General features: G+C 42.2%; 1 protein-coding gene across 17 annotated transcripts in view; it reads left to right on the forward strand.

Moving 5' to 3' along the window:
* NCOR2 (nuclear receptor corepressor 2) overlaps positions 1-23,160 on the forward strand; it is a 641,335-nt gene that overhangs the window by 545,258 nt on the left and 72,917 nt on the right. For 13 of the 17 annotated variants that reach the window (XM_068243885.1, XM_068243983.1, XM_068243973.1 and 10 more), the window contains 6 exons: positions 3,273-3,431; positions 8,021-8,160; positions 8,355-8,469; positions 15,618-15,722; positions 19,756-19,847; positions 19,968-20,118. In XM_068243885.1, coding sequence (XP_068099986.1) covers positions 3,273-3,431; positions 8,021-8,160; positions 8,355-8,469; positions 15,618-15,722; positions 19,756-19,847; positions 19,968-20,118 — 762 coding nt within the window. The remainder of the gene's footprint in view (positions 1-3,272; positions 3,432-8,020; positions 8,161-8,354; positions 8,470-15,617; positions 15,723-19,755; positions 19,848-19,967; positions 20,119-23,160) is intronic. The other 4 variants (XM_068243940.1, XM_068244011.1, XM_068244026.1 and 1 more) reach the window with 1 other exon arrangement.

The raw sequence follows: 23,160 nt of genomic DNA on the forward strand, positions 1-23,160 counted from the left end.
TCCTCGGTACACTGGACTACATTCACCAGCTGTTTTATTTGGGTGTTGGATCCTTAGGATGTGCAAGCTTCTGTAGCTGTGTATGGGTTGCTTCAGGTGTACAAGCTACTGTAGCTGTGTTTGGGTGTGGGATCCTTAGGACGTGCAAGTTCCTGTAGCAGTTGTTGGTTGTTGGATCCTTAGGATGTGTAAGCTTCTGTAGCTATGTTTGGGTGTTGGGTGCTTAGAATGTGCAAGCTTCTGTAGCTGTGTTTGGGTGTTTGATCCTTAAGATGTGCAAGCTTCTGTAACTGTTTTTGGATGTTGGTTGCTTAGGATGTGCAAGCTACTGTAGCTGTGTTTGGGTGTGGGATCCTTAGGATGTGCAAGCTTCTGTAGCTATGTTTGGGTGTTGGATGCTTAGAATGTGCAAGCTTCTGTAGCTGTGTTTGGGTGTGGGATCCTTAGCATGTGCAAGCTTCTGTAGCTGTGTTTGGGTGTTGGATGCTTAGAATGTGCAAGCTTCTGTAGCTGTGTTTGGGTGTTCGATGCTTAGAATGTGCATGCTCCTGTAGCTGTGTTTGGGTGTTGGATGCTTAGTATGTGCAAGCTTCTGTAGCTATGTTTGGGTTTTGGATGCTTAGGATGTGCAAGCTCCTGTAGCTGTGTTTGGGTGTTGGATCCTTAGGGTGTGCAAGCTCCTGTAGCTGTGTTTGGGTGTTGGATCCTTGGGATGTGCAAGCTTCTGTAGCTATGTTTGGATGCTTAGGATGTGCAAGCTTCTGTAGCTTTGTTTGGATGTTGGATGCTTAGGCTGTGCAAGCTTCTGTAGCTGTGGTTGGGTGTTGGATGCTTAGGATGTGCAAGCTTCTGTAGCTGTGTTTGGGGGAGGGATCCTTAGGACGTGCAAGTTCTTGTAGCAGTGTTTGGTGTTGGATGCTTAAGATGTGCCAGCTTCTGGATCTGTGTTTGGTGTTGGATGCTTAAAGGGAACCAGAGAGGAAGGGTAGGGAAAAAATAGCAAATGATTTTATACATACCTGGGGCTTCCTCTAGCTCCATAAGCATGGATCGCTCCCACGCCGCAATCCTCCGCTTCCTGGATCGCCGGTACCGGGCCCCGTCACTTCAGGCGGACGCGGCCAATTCTCCGCATCACAGGGGCTCCCTCCATACCCTTACGCATGCGGCTGCGCAGTATGCAGCCGCATGCGTAGGTATATGGAGGGTGCCCCTGTGATGCGGAGAATTGGCCTCATCCGCTGGCCGACTCGCGGCAATGACGGGACCCGGTACCGGCGGATCCAGGCAGCGGAGGACGGCGGCGTGGGAGCGATCCAGGCTTATGGGGCTGGAGGAAGCCCCAGGTATGTATAAAACCTTTCCACCAATGTCTCTGGTTCCCTTTAAGATGTGCCAGTTTCTGTAGCTGTGTTTGGTTGTGGGATCCTTAGGATGTGCAAGCTTCTGTAGCTGTGTTTGGTTGTGGGATCCTTAGGATGTGCAAGCTTCTGTAGCTGTGTTTGGTTGTGGGATCCTTAGGATGTGCAAGCTTCTGTAGCTGTGTTTGGTTGTGGGATCCTTAGGATGTGCAAGCTTCTGTAGCTGTGTTTGGTTGTGGGATCCTTAGGATGTGCAAGCTTCTCTAGCTGTGTTTGGTTGTGGGATCCTTAGGATGTGCAAGCTTCTGTAGCTGTGTTTGGTTGTGGGATCCTTAGGATGTGCAAGCTTCTGTCGCTGTGTTTGGGTGTTTGATGCTTAGGATGTGCAAGCTTCTGTAGCTGTGTTTGGTTGTGGGATCCTTAGGATGTGCAAGCTTCTGTAGCTGTGTTTGGGTGTGGGATCCTTAGGATGTGCAAGCTTCTGTAGCTGTGTTTGGTTGTGGGATCCTTAGGATGTGCAAGCTTCTGTAGCTGTGTTTGGTTGTGGGATCCTTAGGATGTGCAAGCTTCTGTAGCTGTGTTTGGGTGTTTGATGCTTAGGATGTGCAAGCTTCTGTAGCTGTGTTTGGGTGTGGGATCCTTAGGATGTGCAAGCTTCTGTAGCTGTGTTTGGTTGTTGGATCCTTAGGATGTGCAAGCTTCTGTAGCTGTGTTCAAAGTAAACAGCAATGTGTCGTTGGTTACAATTCCTTAACCTGTATATGTGCTCTTTATGTTTCTTTGTAATTTATTATTCTCTTCCCTGAGTGGGATATTTTCTTTTTGCTGTTATTTATACAGAGCCCCCATTCTGGGTTGCCCCAGACATTTGAAGTGGATGTATAAGTGCATTGCTGATTTCTGATGTCTGTGCCTCCACCGGAGAAATATTCATGTGTTGTGTGTTAATATGAACTGTAGTGGTCCCAGGAACTGGATGTGAGGAGTAACTATTAAAACTGCTCTTTTCTCCTCTTTAGTAAAAGGGGTTATGTTTTTTACTGAGGGACACAGATCACTGAAAGAAATAAGAGGTTCAAACTCTCTTCCACACTATTCAGAGCCAAAATCTGTCCCCCTCAGACTCAGACTGTAATTTAAGCCTTTCATAAGTTTAGTGGGGAAATCAAACATACATCAAAGTGAATGCAAAGTAGTGTCTTGAGCCTTTGTACACTAAACCCTTAAGCTGCGTACTCACTGCCCAACGGTTCTGCGATGCCTCTTCCTGTCGGTGGGTGTGCATTATGTCACGTGAGTTGTCTGAGTGATCTGATCCACAATGACGGTCGTTATTGTGACGTTGCGTGGTCGTGCGCCTGTACGCATGTGGCGACATCGCGGAAACGACCACTTGGCACTCAAAAAATCGTCTGTCTGGAAAATCGGGACGTGGGTACTTAGCTTAAGGGCACATTTACAGAGGGACGATGTATTTCCTGTGTAACAGGAACATAATGGGACAGAACAGTCTTACCACACGTTACGGCCGCATTGCGTCACATACAGTGAAGCATACAGTCAGTGAAAAGTAGGCTTCCCCATACCTGTTATCACGTGCATTCATCGGTGTTACCATACCGCACCCTTTTATCTGCAATGCTACCGCTGTATGTTCATTGCAGTGAGTTGAGTTACAAAGTGGACGTTACACCGCGCCACGACTCACCACTGTGCCACGACTCACCACTGTGCATGGGGCCTCAAATTCATTCTTGGTTTGTTTTAAATGTTGTTGAGTTCAGTATGCAGAGCTGTACAATATTGTAGAAGAGATGCACAGCAAATAATGTAGTTAACTTCAATGCAGTGTTTATTTAATGGAAAAGTACTGTACACTAAATAGCTGAATATCTCCATTCTCATTTTCAGATATGGCAAATGTGGCTGTACAGATGGAGAATCAGAGGATAAGTGCAGAGCCAGTGTCTATGCCTGTTTGGCCTCCTACTAATATTTACCAGGTGCCTGCCAGAGAGGTGCTGAAGCCCCTTCCTCAGGCTGAAGCTGCATCCCCATATAATTCTCAAGGTGAGTCCATGTCATTCACTGTGTGATGGAGCTCGCAATTTTTTATTCACTGTTCACACAATTCAAACTCTGGGGCAAAACTAGAGGAGAGAATGTGGAAGTGTGTTGGAACAGAATGTGAGGCAGGAAACACACTTGGCTGTTTTCGTGCACGTTTTCTGCACAGAAAAACTGAGAACTCATGATAATCAATGTACTAGTTCACACTTACTGAGTTGTTCGCTCGCAGGAAAAAAACTGACATTCTGCATGATGACTCAGCACATTTTGGCAGTTTTCTCTATCAATTGCATCAGCTGCTGTGAAAAAATGCATGTGTTTTCCTGCATGGAAACACACTTGGTGTGCAGAAAATGTATGCGGAAAAACGCGCGTGGAAAACTGAAAGTAAAATGTTTCCCTGCCTGAAAGTGTGTTGGAACAGAAATTTACCCTGCCTGCCTGCCAACTAAATCTTCAGCAAGTATGGCCCACGCTGTAACATGGCATTCTCCTCTGTGCATGACGCTTTGTGCGACGGCCCAGGCCGTACTTGTGCATTGCTTGTACATGGGAACATGGCTGCAAAGAACAGGTTATCGCTGAGGAGCGGTGGGGTGAATGAGCATTGGAGTAGCCTCTACTGAGGTAAGTTTTTAACGTTTATTTTTTCTCCTCCACAGGTTTGCTTTGAGGCGGCTATCTTGTAATATATTAAGAGTGCTTTTCCACTTCCATAGACTTCTACCTAAACGCAATTGCAAAAAAATAAAGGCAGGCATTGTGATTGCGCTGCTGTAAAATTGTATCATGATCACCACAGTGGGAAAAGAGGTACTGCGATCACAGTGGCAATCCTAATGACCCTGAGATTTCCTGAACACTGCAAAAATGCATGCAATCCAGTTTTTGCAACGCAGCCAGTGGAAGGGGCTCCAAAACTGATTATTGTCCAGGAGTACTTTACTGGGTTGCTACCCCAACCTAGCACCACAGAATGTTATCCTGTTCTTTTATTATAACAGTCTAAGTGGGTTTAGGACCCCCGCTAAAAAAATCACAGGTTCTAAGGCTTTTTAAAAAGTTAGCAGCAGATTAATTTATAAAGAATTCCCAAAATACCAATAAACGCTTAGCTCTTTTGCATATCAGGTCCTTGGAGTGCCATCTTGTGGTAGAAGAGCAAATGTGCTAATCTCGATTAGTAAAAAATACTCTCATGTTGTGATTTCATGTGAAGCAGACAAGCAGTTTGAGTTCTAGTGGGAATACACTCATACTTTCACTTTGTTAAGCACTCAGGGAACAAGCTCCAATACTAGAGAATTCTTGCTTTAATGAATAAAATAAAGACTGTGCCTGCTCACATCGCTTATAGGTGGACACATTACAATATGTAATTGTAAAGAAGATTCCATGCAGGTTATCAAAAATTTAGCCAGAATATCAGTCCATCCACCTGCTGAGCACAACTACAGGTTTTGTGGATGGATGTTTGCCACAGAATGAGATTTTATATTTAAACATTTACAAAGTAAATTGAATGTTGGTCTCGGATCAATGGTAGACCATTAAAGCGGTTTAAAACCCTGACATAATATTCAATAAAAAACATGTTTTCCCACTTTTTATATGCCATACGGTTATCATATTTGCATTTGTGCATAAGTATTATTATTCATTTAGAAGTTATAGGTTTCCAAAAGTACAGTTTTTTGCTTTGTGAGCTGACTTTGCATTTTATTAATAACTGTTTTTATTCATTGCTGTTTTTCAGGCAGACATGCTTTCAGTGTCTCTCTGTCTCCAGCAGCTTCTCTGCAGTCAGAGAATGTGTCACATTCCTCAGTTAATACATTTAAAGGTGCACTACAGCAAAACACTGTAAAATTTAAAATATGTGCAAACATATACAAATAAGAAGTACATTTTTTTCCAGAGTAAAATTAGACGTAAATTACTTTTCTCCTATGTTGCTGTCACTTATAGTAGGCAGTAGAAATCTCGGCTGTGGAGTCGGTACAAAAATCTTCCGACTCCGACTCCTCAGTTTCTGAAACCACAACTCCAACTCCGGGTACCCAAAATTGCTCAGACTCCGACTCCTCGACTCCAACTCCTTAGTCTAATACTTAACAGGGCTGTGGATTTTGTACAAAATCATGCGACTCCGACTCCCGACTCCTCAGTTTCTGAAACCACGACTCCGACTCCGGGTGCCCAAAATTGCCCCGACCTCGACTCCAACTCCGACTCCACAGCCCTGGTAGAAATCTGACAGAAGTGACAGGTTTTGGACTAGTCCATCTCTTAATAGGGGATTTTCAGCAAGGCTTTTATTCTTTATAAAGATATTCCCGAAAAAGGATTTAAACAATGATGCTGACCCGCTTCCCTGCTCCCTACACAGTTTTTTGGCAGTTGGACAGAGCAACTGCCATTCACTAAGTGCTTTTGAAAATAAATATATCCCTGAGAATCCCCTATAAAGAGATGGAGTAGTCCAAAACCTGTCACTTCTGTCAGATTTCTACTACCTACTGTGAGTGACAGCAACATAGGAGAAAAGTAATTTATGGCTCATTTTACTCCGGAAAAAATGTACTTCTTATTTGTATATGTTTGCACACATTTTAAATTTTACAGTTTTTCGCTGTAGTGCCCCTTAAGTAAACAGAAGATAACCTTATCTAAAGTTTGGATGCGTCCGCATTTCACTGCACTGAACTTTCAAGCACTGTGTGTAACCCTTTGAATGCTGGTGTAGTAAAACAAAATGCTGGTTGCATATAATATGCTGTAAATAATGTTTTAGAGCAAAGATGAAATGCAGGGTTATATTCCACTTTAAGTGTCCCAGAGTTAAATTATGTATTCTGCCAGGAAACCGTTTATGGCTGTAATTTGCTTATCAGTGAGATTTACTATATTCCAGACATGATAGCGACAAGACAGAAGCATGCCTGAAAATTAACTCTTTCAGGCAGCAAAATAAAACAAGTTAAACAGCCTGGTTATTAATATATTTTGCACTATAAATACACATGATTATCTCATGTCAAATGTCGCCTCAGGTACACTTTAAGGGGCCAGAAGTGGGAAAATACCCTATATAAACAAGATGGGTCAAAAGGGAACAGGAAAGTGTGCATTAAGTCTAAGGCTGCATGTGAGCACTAGATGGAATTGTATTAAAAGCCTATAAATCATTCAGTAGTAGATATAAACTATTCAAATTCAATTGGCAACCTATTTTGTTTATATAATTAGAGAAGCTAAGGCAATCTCCCTAAAAGCGAACAAGGTCACTGTGTGGTAATGCTAGAAGCAAAGGTGTCACTAGGATTGGTGACAACTGATGCAGTCACACATGGTATCACACCTCTCTCTTCCCTCATGGACATTCTCCCAGACCAAACTAAGTCAGTAATGTTTTTGTAGTCATTGTACATGACGAAATGCTTGTGTCAAATGGAAAGATAAGAAACATTTGATGAGTGTACCGATTCTATACCATTTTTAACTAAATAAAGCATGTGACAGTCATCATATGCCTTATATGACCCTCTGAGTTGCTATGACTCGGAGGAGGAATAGTATTTAACGCCGCCGGAATTTTTGAGCAGCAGCAGCAGGGTGAGTTGTCATTCGGCTCACCCTGTGCCCAACTCACTGGCGGTGCAACAACACGTACACCATAGGAAGTGTATAAGTCATTTACTTCATAGAAAAAAAATGTAGAGCTCTCCCTCCACTTTTTGAAGTGCACATGTCATTCCCCTTGTAGAACAAGTGCAGACAACATGTCGCCAAAATTTAAAGGTCCCATTCTCATTTTGTGTTTTTATTTCCTATTTTTTTCCACACCCCGAAAAAAACAATTGGTTTGACAGCTTATGTAAATAAACAAGATGGCTCACATCTGTTTGTGCATTAATTAAATGAAATACTGCTTGCTTCTTTCCTTCTGCATGTCGCATGCAGTTTTACATTGAGATGTATTGTGTTGCCATTGAGAACGTGTGGTATGCATCAAAAACATTTATGTAAACACGGTAAAATAATGTGACTACAGCCGTCCAAGAATGGTTTAGATAAGAGTGTTTGGCAAGCACTTATTGCCTGCATTTGCTATGTTCCATAGCAAAGGTATCAAGGTATTTCCAAGGTATCAGTGGTGCTAAAAATAAAGCAAAAAGTTTTAAATCAGGATGATACCATTTATTGGCTAACTAAAAATAAATAAAAATAAGCGAGCTTTCGGCCTTGCAGCCTTCGTCTGGCTTATATCCTGTTAGTTTGCAGGCTGGTGGTACAGACAGCTTATATACATGCAACATCAAAAGGGAAAACAGATTTTTTTTTCAAGCATAAATACATGGCCGAAAGCTCGCTTATTTTTATTCATTTTTAGTTAGCCAATAAATTGTATCATCCTGATTTAAAACTTCTTGCTTTTACTGATGGCTAACACGGTACAATACCCTACTGCTACTAAAAATAAAGCAGCAGAGTATGTGCAATTTTTCTTTATTCTGTTGTTGGCCAGAAAGGAATGATAATTCAAAATCAGATCTCAGTGAACAATTGTTTTGTTTTTTAAATCACAGCCCAGTCCGTACCCCTTAACCTGCATGATGGCTCCAGGTCGCTGGCTCCTCGTATCAACAACATATCAAACCCTCCTCCCCTCATCTCCTCAAGCAAACACCCAGCTGCTATTGAAAGACCCATGGGCTCCATATCACAGGTGAGATGCGGGTTTTAAAAAATCTAGCCATAAAATATGATTAAATTAGAAGGCATGATTTTTTTTTCTGGCCACTTTGAAAGACTCACTCCTTTGATTACTTCTGTTGGCATATTTGTTTGTGAGTGGGAGGGGCATGGGTTTAATTAAAAATTGATCACTGTATTTACTGTGAGCATTGTTCTTGTTTTTAGGGTGTTCCCATGCAACTTCATACTCCATACAGCTCTGAACATGCAAAAGTCCCCGTAGGGTCTATCACTATGGGGTTGCCAATGAATATGGACCCAAAAAAACTTGGTGAGGAGCGTAAGTTGAAATCTGCTTAGTGTAATTATTTACGGTTTAGAAAAAAATTTGCATAGCTGTTTCGATTTTTTTTTTTAACCAAACTATTGCTATAATCTTCCTGTAAGCAGTTTTTATTTGTCATTCTTAAAGTAAATATATGCTAGAAACAGAAGAGTTGCCATTCTTAAATGTATTTTTTGACATGCAAACGTAAGTGCGGTCATTCTGATGAAACCTTTCTTACCTGGAACAGCCAATGTGTTCTGAAAAGTTTGCTCTCCTGTCCTGCAGGGGTTTTTTTTGCAGTTGACCTATTGTATATATGGTGAATGGAGGTCAAAATAATGGCCCCGGAGATTGCATGTTCAGGACCTTCCCTGAAGGCACCACTGATCAGGACTGTGTTCTTAAAGGGCAACTGAGGCAAGAGGGATATAGAGGCTGCGCTATGTATTTCCTTCTAAACAATAACAGTTGCCTGGCTGTCCAACTGATCCCCTGCCTCTGATACTTTTAGCTATGGACCCTGAACAAGCATGCAGCAGTTCAGATGTTTCTGGCATTATTGTCAGATCTGACAAGATTAGCTGCATGCTTGCTTATGTGTTATTCAGACACTACTGCAGCCAAATAGATCAGCAGGGCTGCCAGGCAACTGGTATTTTTTAAAAGGAAATAAATATGGTAGCTTCCATATCCCTTTCACTTCAGTTGTCCTTTAAAGAGAACCCGAGGTGTGTTTAAAGAATGTTATCTGCATACAGAGGCTGGATCTGCCTATACAGCCCAGCCTCTGTTGCTATCCCAAACCCCACTAAGATCCCCCTGCACTCTGCAATCTCTCATAAATCACAGCCGTGCTGTGAGGCTATGTTTACATCTGTAGTGTCAGTCTCAGCTGCTCCCCCGCCTCCTGCATAGCTCCGGTCCCTGCCCCCCTCCCTTCTCTCCAATCAGCAGGGAGGGAAGGGATGCAGGCGGGGACTGGAGTTCTGCAGGAGGCGGGGAGAGCAGCAGACTGACACTATAGAGATAAACATAGCCAGCTCTGACAAGCTGTTTGTCAGCAGCACGGCTGTGATTTATGAGGGATTGCAGAGTGCAGAGGGACCTTAGGGGGGTTTGGGATAGCAACAGAGGCTGGGCTGTATAGGCAGATCCAGCCTCTGTATGCAGATAATATTCTTCAAACCCACCTCAGGTTCTCTTTAAGAGAAAAAGACAAAAAGAGGTCATTACCTAAAGGACTTACGAGGCCAAAATGGCTAAAAAAGCCAAGTACCTGCAAGATGTTTAAATGCACTGAGTTCCGCCGGGTCCCCTTCCTGAGATCGCACCCCGTGCCGATCGCGACCCCACAGGCCGGGTCGGGCTCTCGTGCCGCTCCCAATATGGTGCGAACCACGCACTGTAGCGTGGATTGGAGGGGTTGGCCCTAGAGCTGCGCAGCCGCACTCGCGGCCAGGCGGACTGCGCAGCCGCGGCCAGAGGAAGCAGCCATATTGGGAGCGGCACGAGAGCCCGACCCGGCCTGTGGGGTCGCGATCGGCACGGGGGGCGATCTCAGGAAGGGGACCCGGCGGAGCTGCACGGAGGGCGCGGACCGCGTCCTCCGTGCATTTAAACATCTTGCAGGTACTTGGCTTTTTTAGCCATTTTGGCCTCGTAAGTCCTTTAAAGCAGAACTCTAAAAAGAAGAATTGGGACTTGTTTCTTTTGATTTTGGTACCACATATCTAATCTAGTACTAGTGATTTGTGTTGCTGCTTCATTGGTTCTTGTCTAAGCAGATTTGTTCAGAATGGTTCTGATGCCACAATTACTATATGCAATACATAATTCTTCTACATAGCTCTTGAATAAAATATTGAATGTGGTAGACACCATTGTCATCGATATGTAAAAAAAAAAAAAAAGTCAAGGTCAAAATAAAATCTAATATCCACAGTTCCCTAAGGACGTTAGATGATGGGTCAATGAAAACTCTTGGATTTGTGTTCTATTTCATTGCTACCCAGCCCCAACATACACAAGAGTCACGTGACCCTCAAAAATGAATGTAAACACTGTAATGAAAAAATATTTGCATCAAAGTCCTAGAATAAAAGTACAGGGAGGTGCACAATAGACTGGCCCAGCTGCCTGTCATGAGCACCAGTATACAGGCAGATGCCTGCCAGTCTCCCTGCACCTCTTACTCTGTCACCACTTCTTCGGCTTTATTGAAGCCTGTGCCGCCTGCATTTGCCTCCGTATGGGTAATGCTTTCGCTACAGCAGCAAGTGCAAATGATACAGACTTCAATAAAGCCGAGGAAGACACACACAGCAGTGACAGAGTAAGAGGCGTATGTGACCTGCCTACATACATGTGCTTGTGGCAGAGAGCTGGGCCGGTCTTTCCTGCGTCACCCAGTATTCACAAATAATTCTCTATATTACACGTGTTGGCACTTATTCTAAAGGTGTGGTAGAAGGATAGCTAACCGCAACAGATTTCTGGGTTAAGTATACATACACTGCTATGGCATCACCTAGCATTAATGTGAACAAACTGGAGTTTGCCAATATATAGAGGCTTAAAGCTATCACTGGAGAGCACAAAATATTCGGAAATGTTTATTGAGCAAGTCTGAGATGGTAATTACACTCATGCTTGAAAAGGAAAAAAGGTTTTACTCGTGTTATATACAACTATACAAGCAATCATACACAGCAAAAAAAGCTTGTAAATGCCAGTTCAATCCAGCCCACCTTTAATCTGATGGATCAACCTACAGTAACATGGGTTGTACTTTCACTTGTTACTCCATGTTGCTTTCTAAATTTTTAGTGAAATCTGCTACATTAAATTTCAAAATGCTTGAGGGTATGAGTTGGGATCTTTCTCTGTTTGTTTCAATGAGTGCTACATGACAGCTTTTCCAAATGAACACATACCATGCATCTAATTTAACCTCCATAAAACATATGAGAGTGAGAACTGATCCAATGAGCTGAATGTCTATAGGGTAATATGATGAACTGTATATCATTGCTTTAACCCTTTAGCAGCAAATTTATTTAGAGGTTTGCAAGTGCTCCGGGCCAATTTATTTTAGCACATTTTTTATTTCTTGCTTGTTACATTTCCTTGATACTAATTAGTGCTGTTGTAATGTGGTATATATGGTCAGTTTCACAATCCAAAAACCGTTATATAAAAATATTTAATACAAAAGGACTGTACTGTATAAAATAAAGATGTAAACAAGACTTTCACTATAACTAACAGAATCATTGCTATCTAGTGGTTCTCCCTAACCTTTCTATTTGTGTGGTTTAAGCAAGGAACATATCAAATGACAGTTGCTGTTGCCTACTTTTGAGTATTTCACGGAAATATGACTTTGTACAGTCCCTTCACTCAGCATAAGTACAGGCTTGCAGTGTCAAAGGGGGAAGAACCGTCAGCTCAGTTGTGATGATGTGACGCGTCTATACGTATTTTGCTTGCATATCAAGTAGTTGCTTGTATATCAAGTCAAAATTTCCCCCAAATTTTTGGTTGTATTTCAAAGCGCTATCAAACCAAGTTAGGCCTCCTTCACACTAGGTAAGTTTTTGAGCGCTTTTCAGAGCGCATTGCGCTCTGCTTTCTGCAAGGTATTGATTTTCCCATGTAATTAATGTGCCTGGTTCACATCTATGCGCTGCGCTGAGCTACGGTACAAAAACATTGTGTTGCAGAGTTGTAAAGCACACATCAATGCAAGTAAATGGGTGCGCTTTTTTAGCGCATACAAGCGCATAGAAGCGCATGCGTATTTTACCCGTAAATTTAAAAAAAATTTGAAAACAAATATTTATTGATAACTGCTACAATAAGCAAAACATGCTTAAAAAAAGCGCTCTGCAACACACTAAAGCGCGCAAAAAAGCTTGCGTTTTTATCATGCGCTTTTACACGTTTCTCAACGCACCCAATTTGAACAATGCCTTACACTCAATCCAAGATTTGACTGTAGTTATAATATGTTATTTGGTTTTAGTCTAACCACATGAAGTGATGCTGCTTTCCCTCCCTGTCCAGATATGTGCTATAGGAACATCAGTGGCCAGTCTCTGATTTCTCTCCTTACTCTTTAAAATTCCCAGTGTCTTTTGTAGTGGTAATCCTGCCAGATACAAGACTTGTCCCTGTCCAACACAAACACAGCCTTGCTAGGCAGACTGTGTCACTGACCTTCTTCTGTGCAAGGCTGAACCCTGGTGAACTCCTGCTCCTTTTATAAAGCAAAGTTCACTGGTGATGACAGTGCGTCTACAGACTCCTCATCATTCATGACACATCTTGTAGCCTTTAGCACACATTGACTGCAATGCTTCAAAGACCAGAATCTTTTATTTCCTGAATGTGAAAAATTGTAGCTGTGGCTCAGTACAGACAGTAGGATAGTCAGGAAAGATAGGCAGATCTTCAGTCCAGTACTGAATGACCTATGGGAATAGAATAGAGCAGCATGCTGTGTTTAGAAAATGTTATGTTTCTGCAAATGTTTGCAGTGCTTTCAAATAGCATGCAGGTTACTGTAGTAAATTATTACTCAACATGCAGGTAACAAGAGGAGAGCTATGATTGTGCAATGTTTGTGTCTGTGGCGTACACAATCCTTGTCCTACTGATTCAGTTAACCATTTTGCCTTAAAGGGATACTGTAGGGGGGTCAGGGGAAAATGAGCTGAACTTACCCGGGGCTTCTAATGGTCCCCCGCAGACATTCTGTGTTGGCGCAGCCACTCACCGATGCTCCGGCCCCGCCTCCAGTTCACTTCTGGAATTTCTGACTTTAAAGTCAGAAAACCACTGCGCCTGCGTTGCCGTGTCCTCGCTCCCGCCGATGTCACCAGGAGTGTATAGCAGAAGCCCAGTGGCTGGTCTGTGTCTGCGCAGTAAGCTCCTGGTGCCATCAGCGGGATTGAGGACACGGCAACGCAGGCGGAGTGGTTTTCTGACTTTAAAGTCAGAAATTCCAGAAGTGAACCGGAGGCGGGGCCAGAGCATCGGTGAGTGGCTGCGTCAACACAGGATGTCTGCGGGGGACCATTAGAAGCCCCAGGTAACTTCAACTCATTTTACCCCGACCCCCCTACAGTATCCCTTTAATGAAGGCTTGTTTTCTAAAGCTGGGGAATCAGACTTTTAATATCGCTCTGTGGCTATACATTTTTAAAGTTCAAGTAATTGGGCTATGGATAAGAGCAGCACAGGGAACTGTGAAAGAATGAAAACACTCAGTATAAGATACATTTACCCATAGCTCCCAATGAGATGGATTTTGAATACTTTTTCTCTTGCAACATTTTTTTTGAGTAAGCCTACATGTGTTTTTGTGTGAGACTTTCATAAAACTCAACTTTTGTCTCAGTATTTTCCATTTAGTTTTTCTCTTAAACTTTTTGTTCAATGCTTGTACTTTCTGTTCTAGTTGTTTTACTGAAATGTGTGTCTGCCAAATGCCGTTTTGATTTCTCAAGTTAACAGCATTCACAGTTAACAACATTTGCATTATTTATTGCTGTTAAGTGGTTTTCCCCACATCCTGTCTGGGCAGGAAGTTGTTCACATTCTTATAGATGGGAGCACAGGACAGCAATACAAATTCAAGAGAGATTCTCGCCCCTTGCCATTCAATTTAAAAACAAAAAAAAAATCCTGAAATGTTGCTTTAATGTAATTACCATATGCTCATTAGATGAGTGAGAGTTTCTTGTGTTTCAGTAAGTAGAAGAAAACAAAGTCTCGTAAAAGTAATATCTTTTAATGGCTAACTGATAAAGTTGAAGTATGCAAGCTTCCTGTGATCTAGTCCCTTTCTTCAGGTAAATAGTAAACACGTAGATGGCAGTTGTGCTGGTTACTGTTTAGCAGTTAGATGTCAGGTGATCAGAAGGTGTATTGTGTTTCAGTGTAACACTACAAGTTAGTGGAAGTGGAGAGGAAGTTTTGGCCTCAGGACTTCCTCCATTATTATTATTATTTTTATATGCATAGATTTTATGTTTGCATTCTGTTTAGAAGGTTTTACATTCATTGCTTTGTAAATGTCTTATAACTTGTAACTAGAAACACTAGACCGTATTCTCTGCAGGTCTGTAGTAGCTGTTGGGAAAAGCCATCCAGCAGCTCAGCGTGTGGGAACATTGGTCAATTTTGTATGCCTTCCATCGTTGCTGAATGTTTGATTGAATGACACTGGGCTTGTCTTCAATAGATGATAATGATGTGTAATGTTCATTGCAGTGTATTTTCAATGGTGGATTATGTGCGCTATGCTGCCATTGGTAGATCAAGGTTTCGTGTCTCTTGTTGCTTTAAGGGCAAATATGTAGCTGGTGCAAATGCGATGCACCCTGGAAATGAAGGTGTTAAGTGTGCAGCTCTCTAGGTCATTATTCTTAGAGAAGGTGACCTCCTTTTATGACTGTGTTATCACACTGCTACTGCAATAAACATTTAACAGTTTCTGTTTTAAACATGGCAGACTTTGTACCCGGGCTGTTTAGGAGGTAATGAATGGTGCCACTTTTTTACAGTCCTGTAAAACTCAGAGAGATGGGTGTTGTGTTGTGCAGTGTGTTTCTGCGTTTTATTTGTGTTTGGAACATTTTTTGTCTGCTCGCGCTGGACTTGCACTGTGTCCTCTCTGCCACGACGCTTCGTCTGTCATCCCACCTGCCAGAGGGAGAGAATGCTACACTGAGATTCTATAAGTTACTGCTAGCAGTGTTTTTATTTATCCAAAAGTTGGTTAGGTGGTGGGAACTGTTGTTTCTGTAAGATATTGTTGTGTTGGGAATGGGGTTTCTCACAGGATCTGCTGGTGTGAACTGTACATCTGTTTTCCTGCTTACATGAAATGCACAAGTGAGTAGCTTTCAGTAAAAAAAAATATAAAACTAGAGCAAGTGATGGTCATGTGAAAGGGAATACCATACGCTGGACTCTGCCTGTCACTTCTGTGCCAACATAAGTATTGTAGCAATGTGTGCTTCCCACTGCAGCTTCTAATGCAAAGCAGCCAGAGAACCTGTATTTGGATAACATTAGGAACGAGGACGTGTCCAAAGAGAAGTGGCATGTGTTTATCTTCTAGTGGATCTCATGTAATCCTTTATCATTTTCAGTGCCTTTCCTGGCAGTGAAACAGGAGCAACTTTCCCCCAGAAGCCAGCCGAGCCAGCCAGAGAACCTGGTGATGCAGACATCTCAAGAAAGCTCCATATTTAGAAGTAAGATCTTTTACTCTCTTCTTGTGTGCATTTGCATAATGGCAAGTCGTTGTGTTGACGTAGGAAAATGAAGTGTAATTATATGCATGGGGCTGCAATAGTTCTGTCTGCAAGAGAATGCTGTCTGATTTCCAAACAACCCTTTCACACTTGGATCTGCATGCTTTCCTGTTATAGACAGTCTTGTAGTGTGTCACTACCATGTGTCCTTGCACTGGAACCTGGAACAATAGGGTTTTGATTAACACTTGGCTAGCGTGTTATATTTCCTACCACAGTGGTGATAGATAATTGTTATCTGCAGTCTTGTGCTGTGTGGCCACTCCTGTTGCTACACCGAATTGATCAGAATCATTATGTATTACTACTCTTCCCAGCTGTAGTGTGACACTTTGCTGTATGTGACCTAGCTGTGTTCTTCATTGGCCTCATATGTATTGTTGCATGGCTGCGTGAATCACAAGAGTGGCAGACAGGATTTCAGATCCATTGATAGAAAATCACATATTTAACTGTGTATTTTGTACAATGCTTGTTTTTTTGCATAAATTGTTATACTTAGGTGAACTTAAAATGCCTTGATTTGGGTCCCTTGTCAATTATAAGCTCACCCCCCCCCCCCCCAGGAAACAAAAAAAGATACTTACCTTATTTATGTTAGCCCTGTCTTTAGATACAGGCATGTAAACATATAGAGGCTGCCATATTTATTTCCATTTAAAGTGTAACTGTCGCCATAAAATAAGAAATCAATTCTTTATTTTTATCTGGTGAACAAGTAATAATGCTAACCAGGCAATCCAAGAGTTAAAATCACTATTACTTTTCTTGTTGATAAATGATCATTCCCCAGTTTACCTGACTCCTGTTTTCCCCTCCCACACCTCTGTTCCTCTTTAATTGGCCAATATTTCTCATGCTTTCTATAGTGGAGGGCGGGCAATGCATACACAGTCAGGCAGAGGAGAGTAAGGAAGGAAATTACATCAGGATTGGCTTCAAAATAGCCACAGTTAAAATGAGAAATGCTAAGAAGGATTTTCTCTTTTTTACTGTAGAAAAATCACTAAAATTAAAACGTGAACAGTGCAATACATATGTTATGTAAGTAGAGCAAGTATGTATCTACTTATATATGTGTGTGTTTTTTTCTGAGATAGTATGGCTGACAGCTCCTCTTTAAACAATACCATTGTCTGGCAGTCCTGCTCATCTTTCTGGTCAGTAGTATCTGTATCATACACCTGAAACAACATGCAGCTAGTCCAGTCAAACTTGAGTTAGAGACCTTTGATCTGCATGCTTGTTCAGGATCTAAAGGTATTATAGGAATTGGATCAGCATGAAAGTCAGGCAATATGCATTGTTTAAAAGGTTATCTTTAAGAATGATATCGCTTGGTGCAATATCCTGAAAGATATCTGTATGGAAACTTCAGCTTGTTATGAAGCAAGGGCCAGGCGATTCTCCTACTTTTTTTTTTAATGATAAATAACACTATTTTTTTTTCACCATGCAGTCCATCCTATGTATAAAGCTGGTGATAATGCTATTGTTTCTGAACAAATAACAACTCTTTGTTTGGAGATCAGCTGACCACCATATTTACAGTTGTGCTCGTGGTTTGTGGTAGGCCAAAGCCATTTATTGTCAAACTGTGTTTACCACTCTAAATCATAATCACTGCACAAAGCACCCAAATGATCCTGATCAAAAGTTTACATACCCTGGTGATTTGGCCCGATCACATGCACACAACTTGGCACAAATAGGTTTTAATGGCTATTAAAGGTAACCATCCTTACCTGTGATCTGTTTGCTTGTGATTAGTGGGTGTGTATAAAAGGTCAGTGAGTTTCTGAACTCAAAGGAGTGTCAAAGGATCTGCAGGGAAAAGGTAGTTAAACACTTTGAAACCAGAAAGGGATATAAGAAAATATACAGGGAATGGAGAATGCCAATCAAACTGTAATTAAGTGGAAAATTATGGGTTCTGTTAAACCAAACCAGTCAGGTAGACCAACTAAAATTCCAGCTACAACTGCCAGAACAATTGTTTGAGGTGCAAGGGAAAAACCCACAAATAACTTCAGGTGAAATACAGGATTCTGGAGAAATGTGATGCGCCAGTCTCAAGATGCACAATAAGGAGGCACTTGAAGAAAGATGGGCTGCATGGTCGAGTAAAGTCATTTGGAGTGATGGGACTACAACTGAACTTTTTGGCCACAACCACAAACTACATTTGGAGAGAGGTCAACAAGGCCTATGGTGAACACCATTCTTCTGTGAAACCTAGTGGTGGATCTCTAATGTTTTGGGGATGTGTAAACTACAAAGGCGCAGGAAATGTGATCAGAATTTATGGCAAAAAAAAAATTGCGCTCATCAGCCAGGAAGCTGAGCATGGGACGTACTTGGATATTCCAACATGACAATGATTCAAAAGACAAGGCCAAGTCGATGTGTCATTGGCTACAACAAAATAAAGGGAAGGTTCTGAAGTTGCCATCGTGGTCTTCTGACTTCAATGTCATTGAGGCCTCTCTGGGGAGACCTCAAATGTGCAGGTCATGCAAAACAGCCGAAAAATTAGCAGGAACTGGATGCCTTTTACCTGAAGCATGGGCAGCTTTACTGTCTGAAAAGATAGTCTGATCCACAACTACCACAAAAGACTTCAAACTGTCATGGATGATAAAGGGCAAAATAGCAATGATCCTGCCGTCTACACCAATTAAGGTGTATTGTGGGAGCACCAAGACCCCTCAGGGTGATCCACCACCCCATCAAGAACCGTGAAAGCAGATATGACGTGAGCTCAACCACAGGGCTCAGGTCATGTCTGCTTTTAGGATTGATGTTAATGGATGCAATATAAGGTATTAAGAACTGGAGTATGTCAACTTTCAGGGTCATTTGGGTAGTGTGTGTAGTGATTATGATTTAAAATGTTTTTTTAATGTTTTTATTCATATTCTATGAAAAATGGTTAAACAATCATAAATTATGCCAGGGTATGTAAACTTAAAAGCACAAGTATATAACAGTGGCAATCAACAAAATGGTCTGCACTTTTATAGCGGTTCCCTTGTTTATTCAATAAAAACAGACTTGTCTTGGTTATGAAGCAATGAAGCACTGATCAGGAGTTCATTGCTTTTTAGATTGCTAAATTACTTGGTAATTTGGAAAGTGGAGAATGCTCACTACATTACTTTAGTGAGGCATAGTGGTGAACAGGTTGGTTTTTTTTTTAGACCCTTGTTCTGTATTTTTGCTGAAGATCATTAGCCCAGTAGAACAAACGCACATGTGCCTGGTTTTACTGGGCATGTATTGATCTTAGTTGTGCTTGCCCAGTCTGAATGAGCTTGTCCACAGCTGGGAGAAACCCATTCAACAAGCTTTTGTCTAGTAGGTTTAGAGGGACTATGCACTGGAACAGTGGGCTGTAGAATGATCTGAGAACATTCTCTTTAACTACTCTTTCTTCACTCCTTGTTATGACTCAAGCATGGCCTGCAGTTCTTGTATTTTTCAGTCCAAGAAGAGACATTTTGGTAACTGGAACAATGACTTTGTTTGACCCCACATATTCGTTTTATTGGCTGCAGACATAGAGGCATGAGACTGGAGCACCTATTGGGTCTCAATGGTTAAACTGATGCCCACCCACTGCACTGTCCTTCACATCCACCATTAAACTTTGGTCTGTTTTCTGCTGCCCTCTGCCATTTCTGCTGGTTATTGTCCATGACAAGGCTGAATGATGGTGACAGGCATCGGGATGCAGAATCAAACTGAGTGACATTGAGGTTGGGAGGGAAAGACCTTTAGGTGGCCTGTAGCTGAACAGGAGAGACCCAACAGCTAGGAAGTTGCACGTAGTATGCTAAACAGTTTGCCAGTTAGCAATTTTCATGTGAGGTTTGATTTTTTTATAGTAGTACTGTGGCTTACCCTGAAGAGGTAATATGTGATTGGGTCGATGTAAATATTTTGTGTTCTTTTATTGCGATTTCCATTGCAGGTACAGCTCAAGGTGGAAGTCTTAGTAAAGGTTTGCCAGGAAATCGAGCTCCCCCAGATCCCCAGATAACATACAGAGGGTCTATCACCCATGTGAGTTTATTCTTTGGCATTTTGAAAATGATATCTTTCAAATTACAATTTCCATACTTGATAGAAGATAAGCAAGCATTTCATTGTGTTTTGGTCTTGTGTTCCTTCTGCATATTTTAGGGCACGCCAGCAGAAGTACTTTACAAAGGAACCATTTCCAAGATCATGGGAGAAAATAGCCCATGCAGGATAGACAGAATGCGGGAGGAATCTCTATCCAAGGGTAAAGTCATTTATGAAGGCATGAAAGGCCACATCCTGTCCCTCGATGGCAAGTCCCAAGATTACTTTATTTCTTTATCTGAAGCTTTTTATACAAATAAAAAAAAAGTGTAATTGCAGTAGGTTATATATGCACTAAAATGAGTAACAGAGAATGGAAGTGAGCTCAACAAAGTCCTTAGTGTTAATCAGAAATCAGATTCAGAAACATTTTATTGGCCAAGCACAACTGGGTCGCTCTCATAATTGGATTTGGCATATACAGGATTCAAAGTGGGAGATAGGAATCAGTATGATTTATTTTGCCAAGTACAAAGGGGAGTTGTACCTGGAATTGGTTTTGGCTCATACAGGTTTTCTTTTACCTTCTCCTCATAAACGTCACATGATAACATCATAAATGCAGTGGCTCCTCCCCTCTTCAGAGGAAACCACATACTATGTATTTTTTGCCTTAAAGTGGACCTGAACTCTTGCACAGGACAGAAGGAAAACATATTAAAATGCACCCTGTATGTACTTGGTGAGTTTAGCCTGTCTAATCCCCCCTCATCTGTGACTAAGCAAAAGTTGTAATTTGATCCCTCAAGTGTCAGCTGACCGCCAGGGCAGAGAGCTAATTGGTAAACACAGTAGGTTAACAGTATGTCTGCTTCCATGAATCAGGAAGTAGACAAACTGCAGATTTATTACAGGATTTGTATCAGCTGTAACAATTTTTTTTCTTTCAATGTTGTTTGGGCCACTTTGTATAGCTACATAAATATCATGGCATGTACTGTTTTAAAATTCCAAGGTCTTTAATTTCTAAATCTATATAGTTGGCGGGTGTTTATCAAACGCTTAAATAGAACTAGAGACAAAGCACCCTCATGCTCAGTCAGGGATTCTTATCAGAGCTGATAAGAGGCAGATTTAGCAGAGAAGAATGAAACAAAGAGCAGAGTAGGGGTTTACTGTCATATTCCCATTGATATATATGGTAAAATACATGAGGGGACTTCGTCTCTGGTTCTCTTTAAGCTTCCAAGGTGTACTTTATCAATAGATGTGAAAGGGTTACAAGTGGTGACACCCCCATACCATGCATATTCTGATTCAAGCTTCCACTCTGCAGCTCTTCTGAAATATTTTTAATACATACAATATTTCTGGATAATTGAGGTGCTGTGACCAGATGGCATTGCTAGTGAAATGTAACCAATACTCCCAAGTCACAATTATTTGAATTACTTAGGAGGAGGTAAAGTTCTGTCTAATAGGAGTTTTATGCAGGTGATTAGTAGCAGGAATTTGAAGCAGGAGCATGTTCTGGCTGCTAGCAATTTGCACCCATCTTTGGAGATGCTCCTCCAATACACTTGTCAGCAGATAAATATGGCATCTGCCATTGTTGACCAGTTTGGACAAAAATAAACAAAAAATGGATTAGTATAGTACTTTCTTTTCAAGACCATATTTCTGCAGCAGGGCTTTTTTGGCGCATGCCACGCAGCACATAGCGCCGAAGCTTGGTGCTGCTACATCAGTAACGCTATCGTCCACACATAGGTAATTTGGGGATCCGATGATTGCCGGATCCCCAATTACCTCTCCCTTCGAGTTGCAATGAAAAAATAGTACCCCTCTTTCCGAGTTAGTACAGCGGCAGGGTGAGCGGTCATTTGGCTCACCTGGTGCCAAAAAGCTCAGCGCGCCAAGGTGCCATGCATGCCACATTTCAAATACAGTGTCCTGGACTTCATAAAAAAGGACATAGGAGAATTAGAATGAATTCAATCATATCTGAGCAACAACTCTAGGTGTCTGTCACATTGAGAGGTTAGAAAAACTTGGTGAGGTGATTTAATATGTATCCAATGTAATATATATATAAGATTAATATAAAAACTAGGAAAAGTCTCCATTTTCTTTCCAAGATTGCTGAGTTGTCTGAAAACCAGAAAAAACGTGGTCATAACAGAGAATCTGAACAGCCTATTTATGAAGGGCTGAACCGACATTCCCAGCAGCTTCTTCAAAGCCACAGCTTCTGTCACCATATGCAAGGCGCTTTAATCCACCAACACAAATCTTCTTCTGATAAGAGTATCGCTTAATGCAGGGGTCCCCAAACTTTTCGGACCCAAGGACCGCTTTGATGCAAGACATTTTCTCCAAGGCCCGGCAGACCGGGATGGGGAGAAATCATGCATGCTGCTTGACATCCCTCCACGCCCCGCCCCCCTTCCCGCATAGCAACACAGCGCATCATCAGCTACTCAGCTGAGACGTGTGTGCATCCCAGCCCAGAGAAGTCGCCCAAGGGGGGATAATCCTGATCCCAGACGGGTGACATCAGTTGCTAGTGTGTATGCAGCTTAAAGTGTATCCAAGAGCATAATTCAGAAAGATGTTCTACTTACCTGAAGCTTCCTCCAGCCCCATACACAGCCACAAATGCACAGAAGAGCCCGACTTGCGCAACCGAGCCAGATTACCGGGGTTGACTGTTGCTGAACGGAGCCACACGGGAGGACAGCGAGGGAGGCAGTGGTGCTTATGGGGCTGGAGGAAGCCCCAGGTAAGTATAAATCTCTCTGATTCTAAAATATATGGTGCCCAGGTCAAGACTGCGAGCAATGTGCTTCTGTAAATGTAGAAGTGGGAGCACTGAGCTTTGACTGGAGGAGACAGTACATAAACCGTTAGGTCAGTGGCAGTACAGGGAAGTGAGGTGGGAAGAAACACACCCCCAGCTTATAGAATGAGATAAGAAGAGCTGCTAATCAAATCCTGCTTCCAGCTGGGGGGAGACACAGGAATAGGAGAGGGAATTTGTCAGTCAGAGCTCTGCACTTCTTTACCTACAGTTCAGAAGCAACCAGAGCAGATGCATGCATGCTGAGTGACAGGCTGTCACTGAGGCAGCGTGTGCTGTGTGCTGCTTGTCTGCTCTGTTTGCTTCTGAACCGTAGATGAAAAAGTGCAGAGCTCTAAACAAATCCCCTCTCCTACTGCCTGTGTCTCTCCCCCAACTCAAGCCTGGTAGTTCCTTTCCCCTTCTATTCCCGTCTAACGTAGCATGTTATTGTCACCTGGCTGGCTGCTG

Source organism: Hyperolius riggenbachi, chromosome 1 (genome assembly GCF_040937935.1).
Source record: "Hyperolius riggenbachi isolate aHypRig1 chromosome 1, aHypRig1.pri, whole genome shotgun sequence".
Lineage (NCBI taxonomy): Eukaryota > Metazoa > Chordata > Amphibia > Anura > Hyperoliidae > Hyperolius > Hyperolius riggenbachi.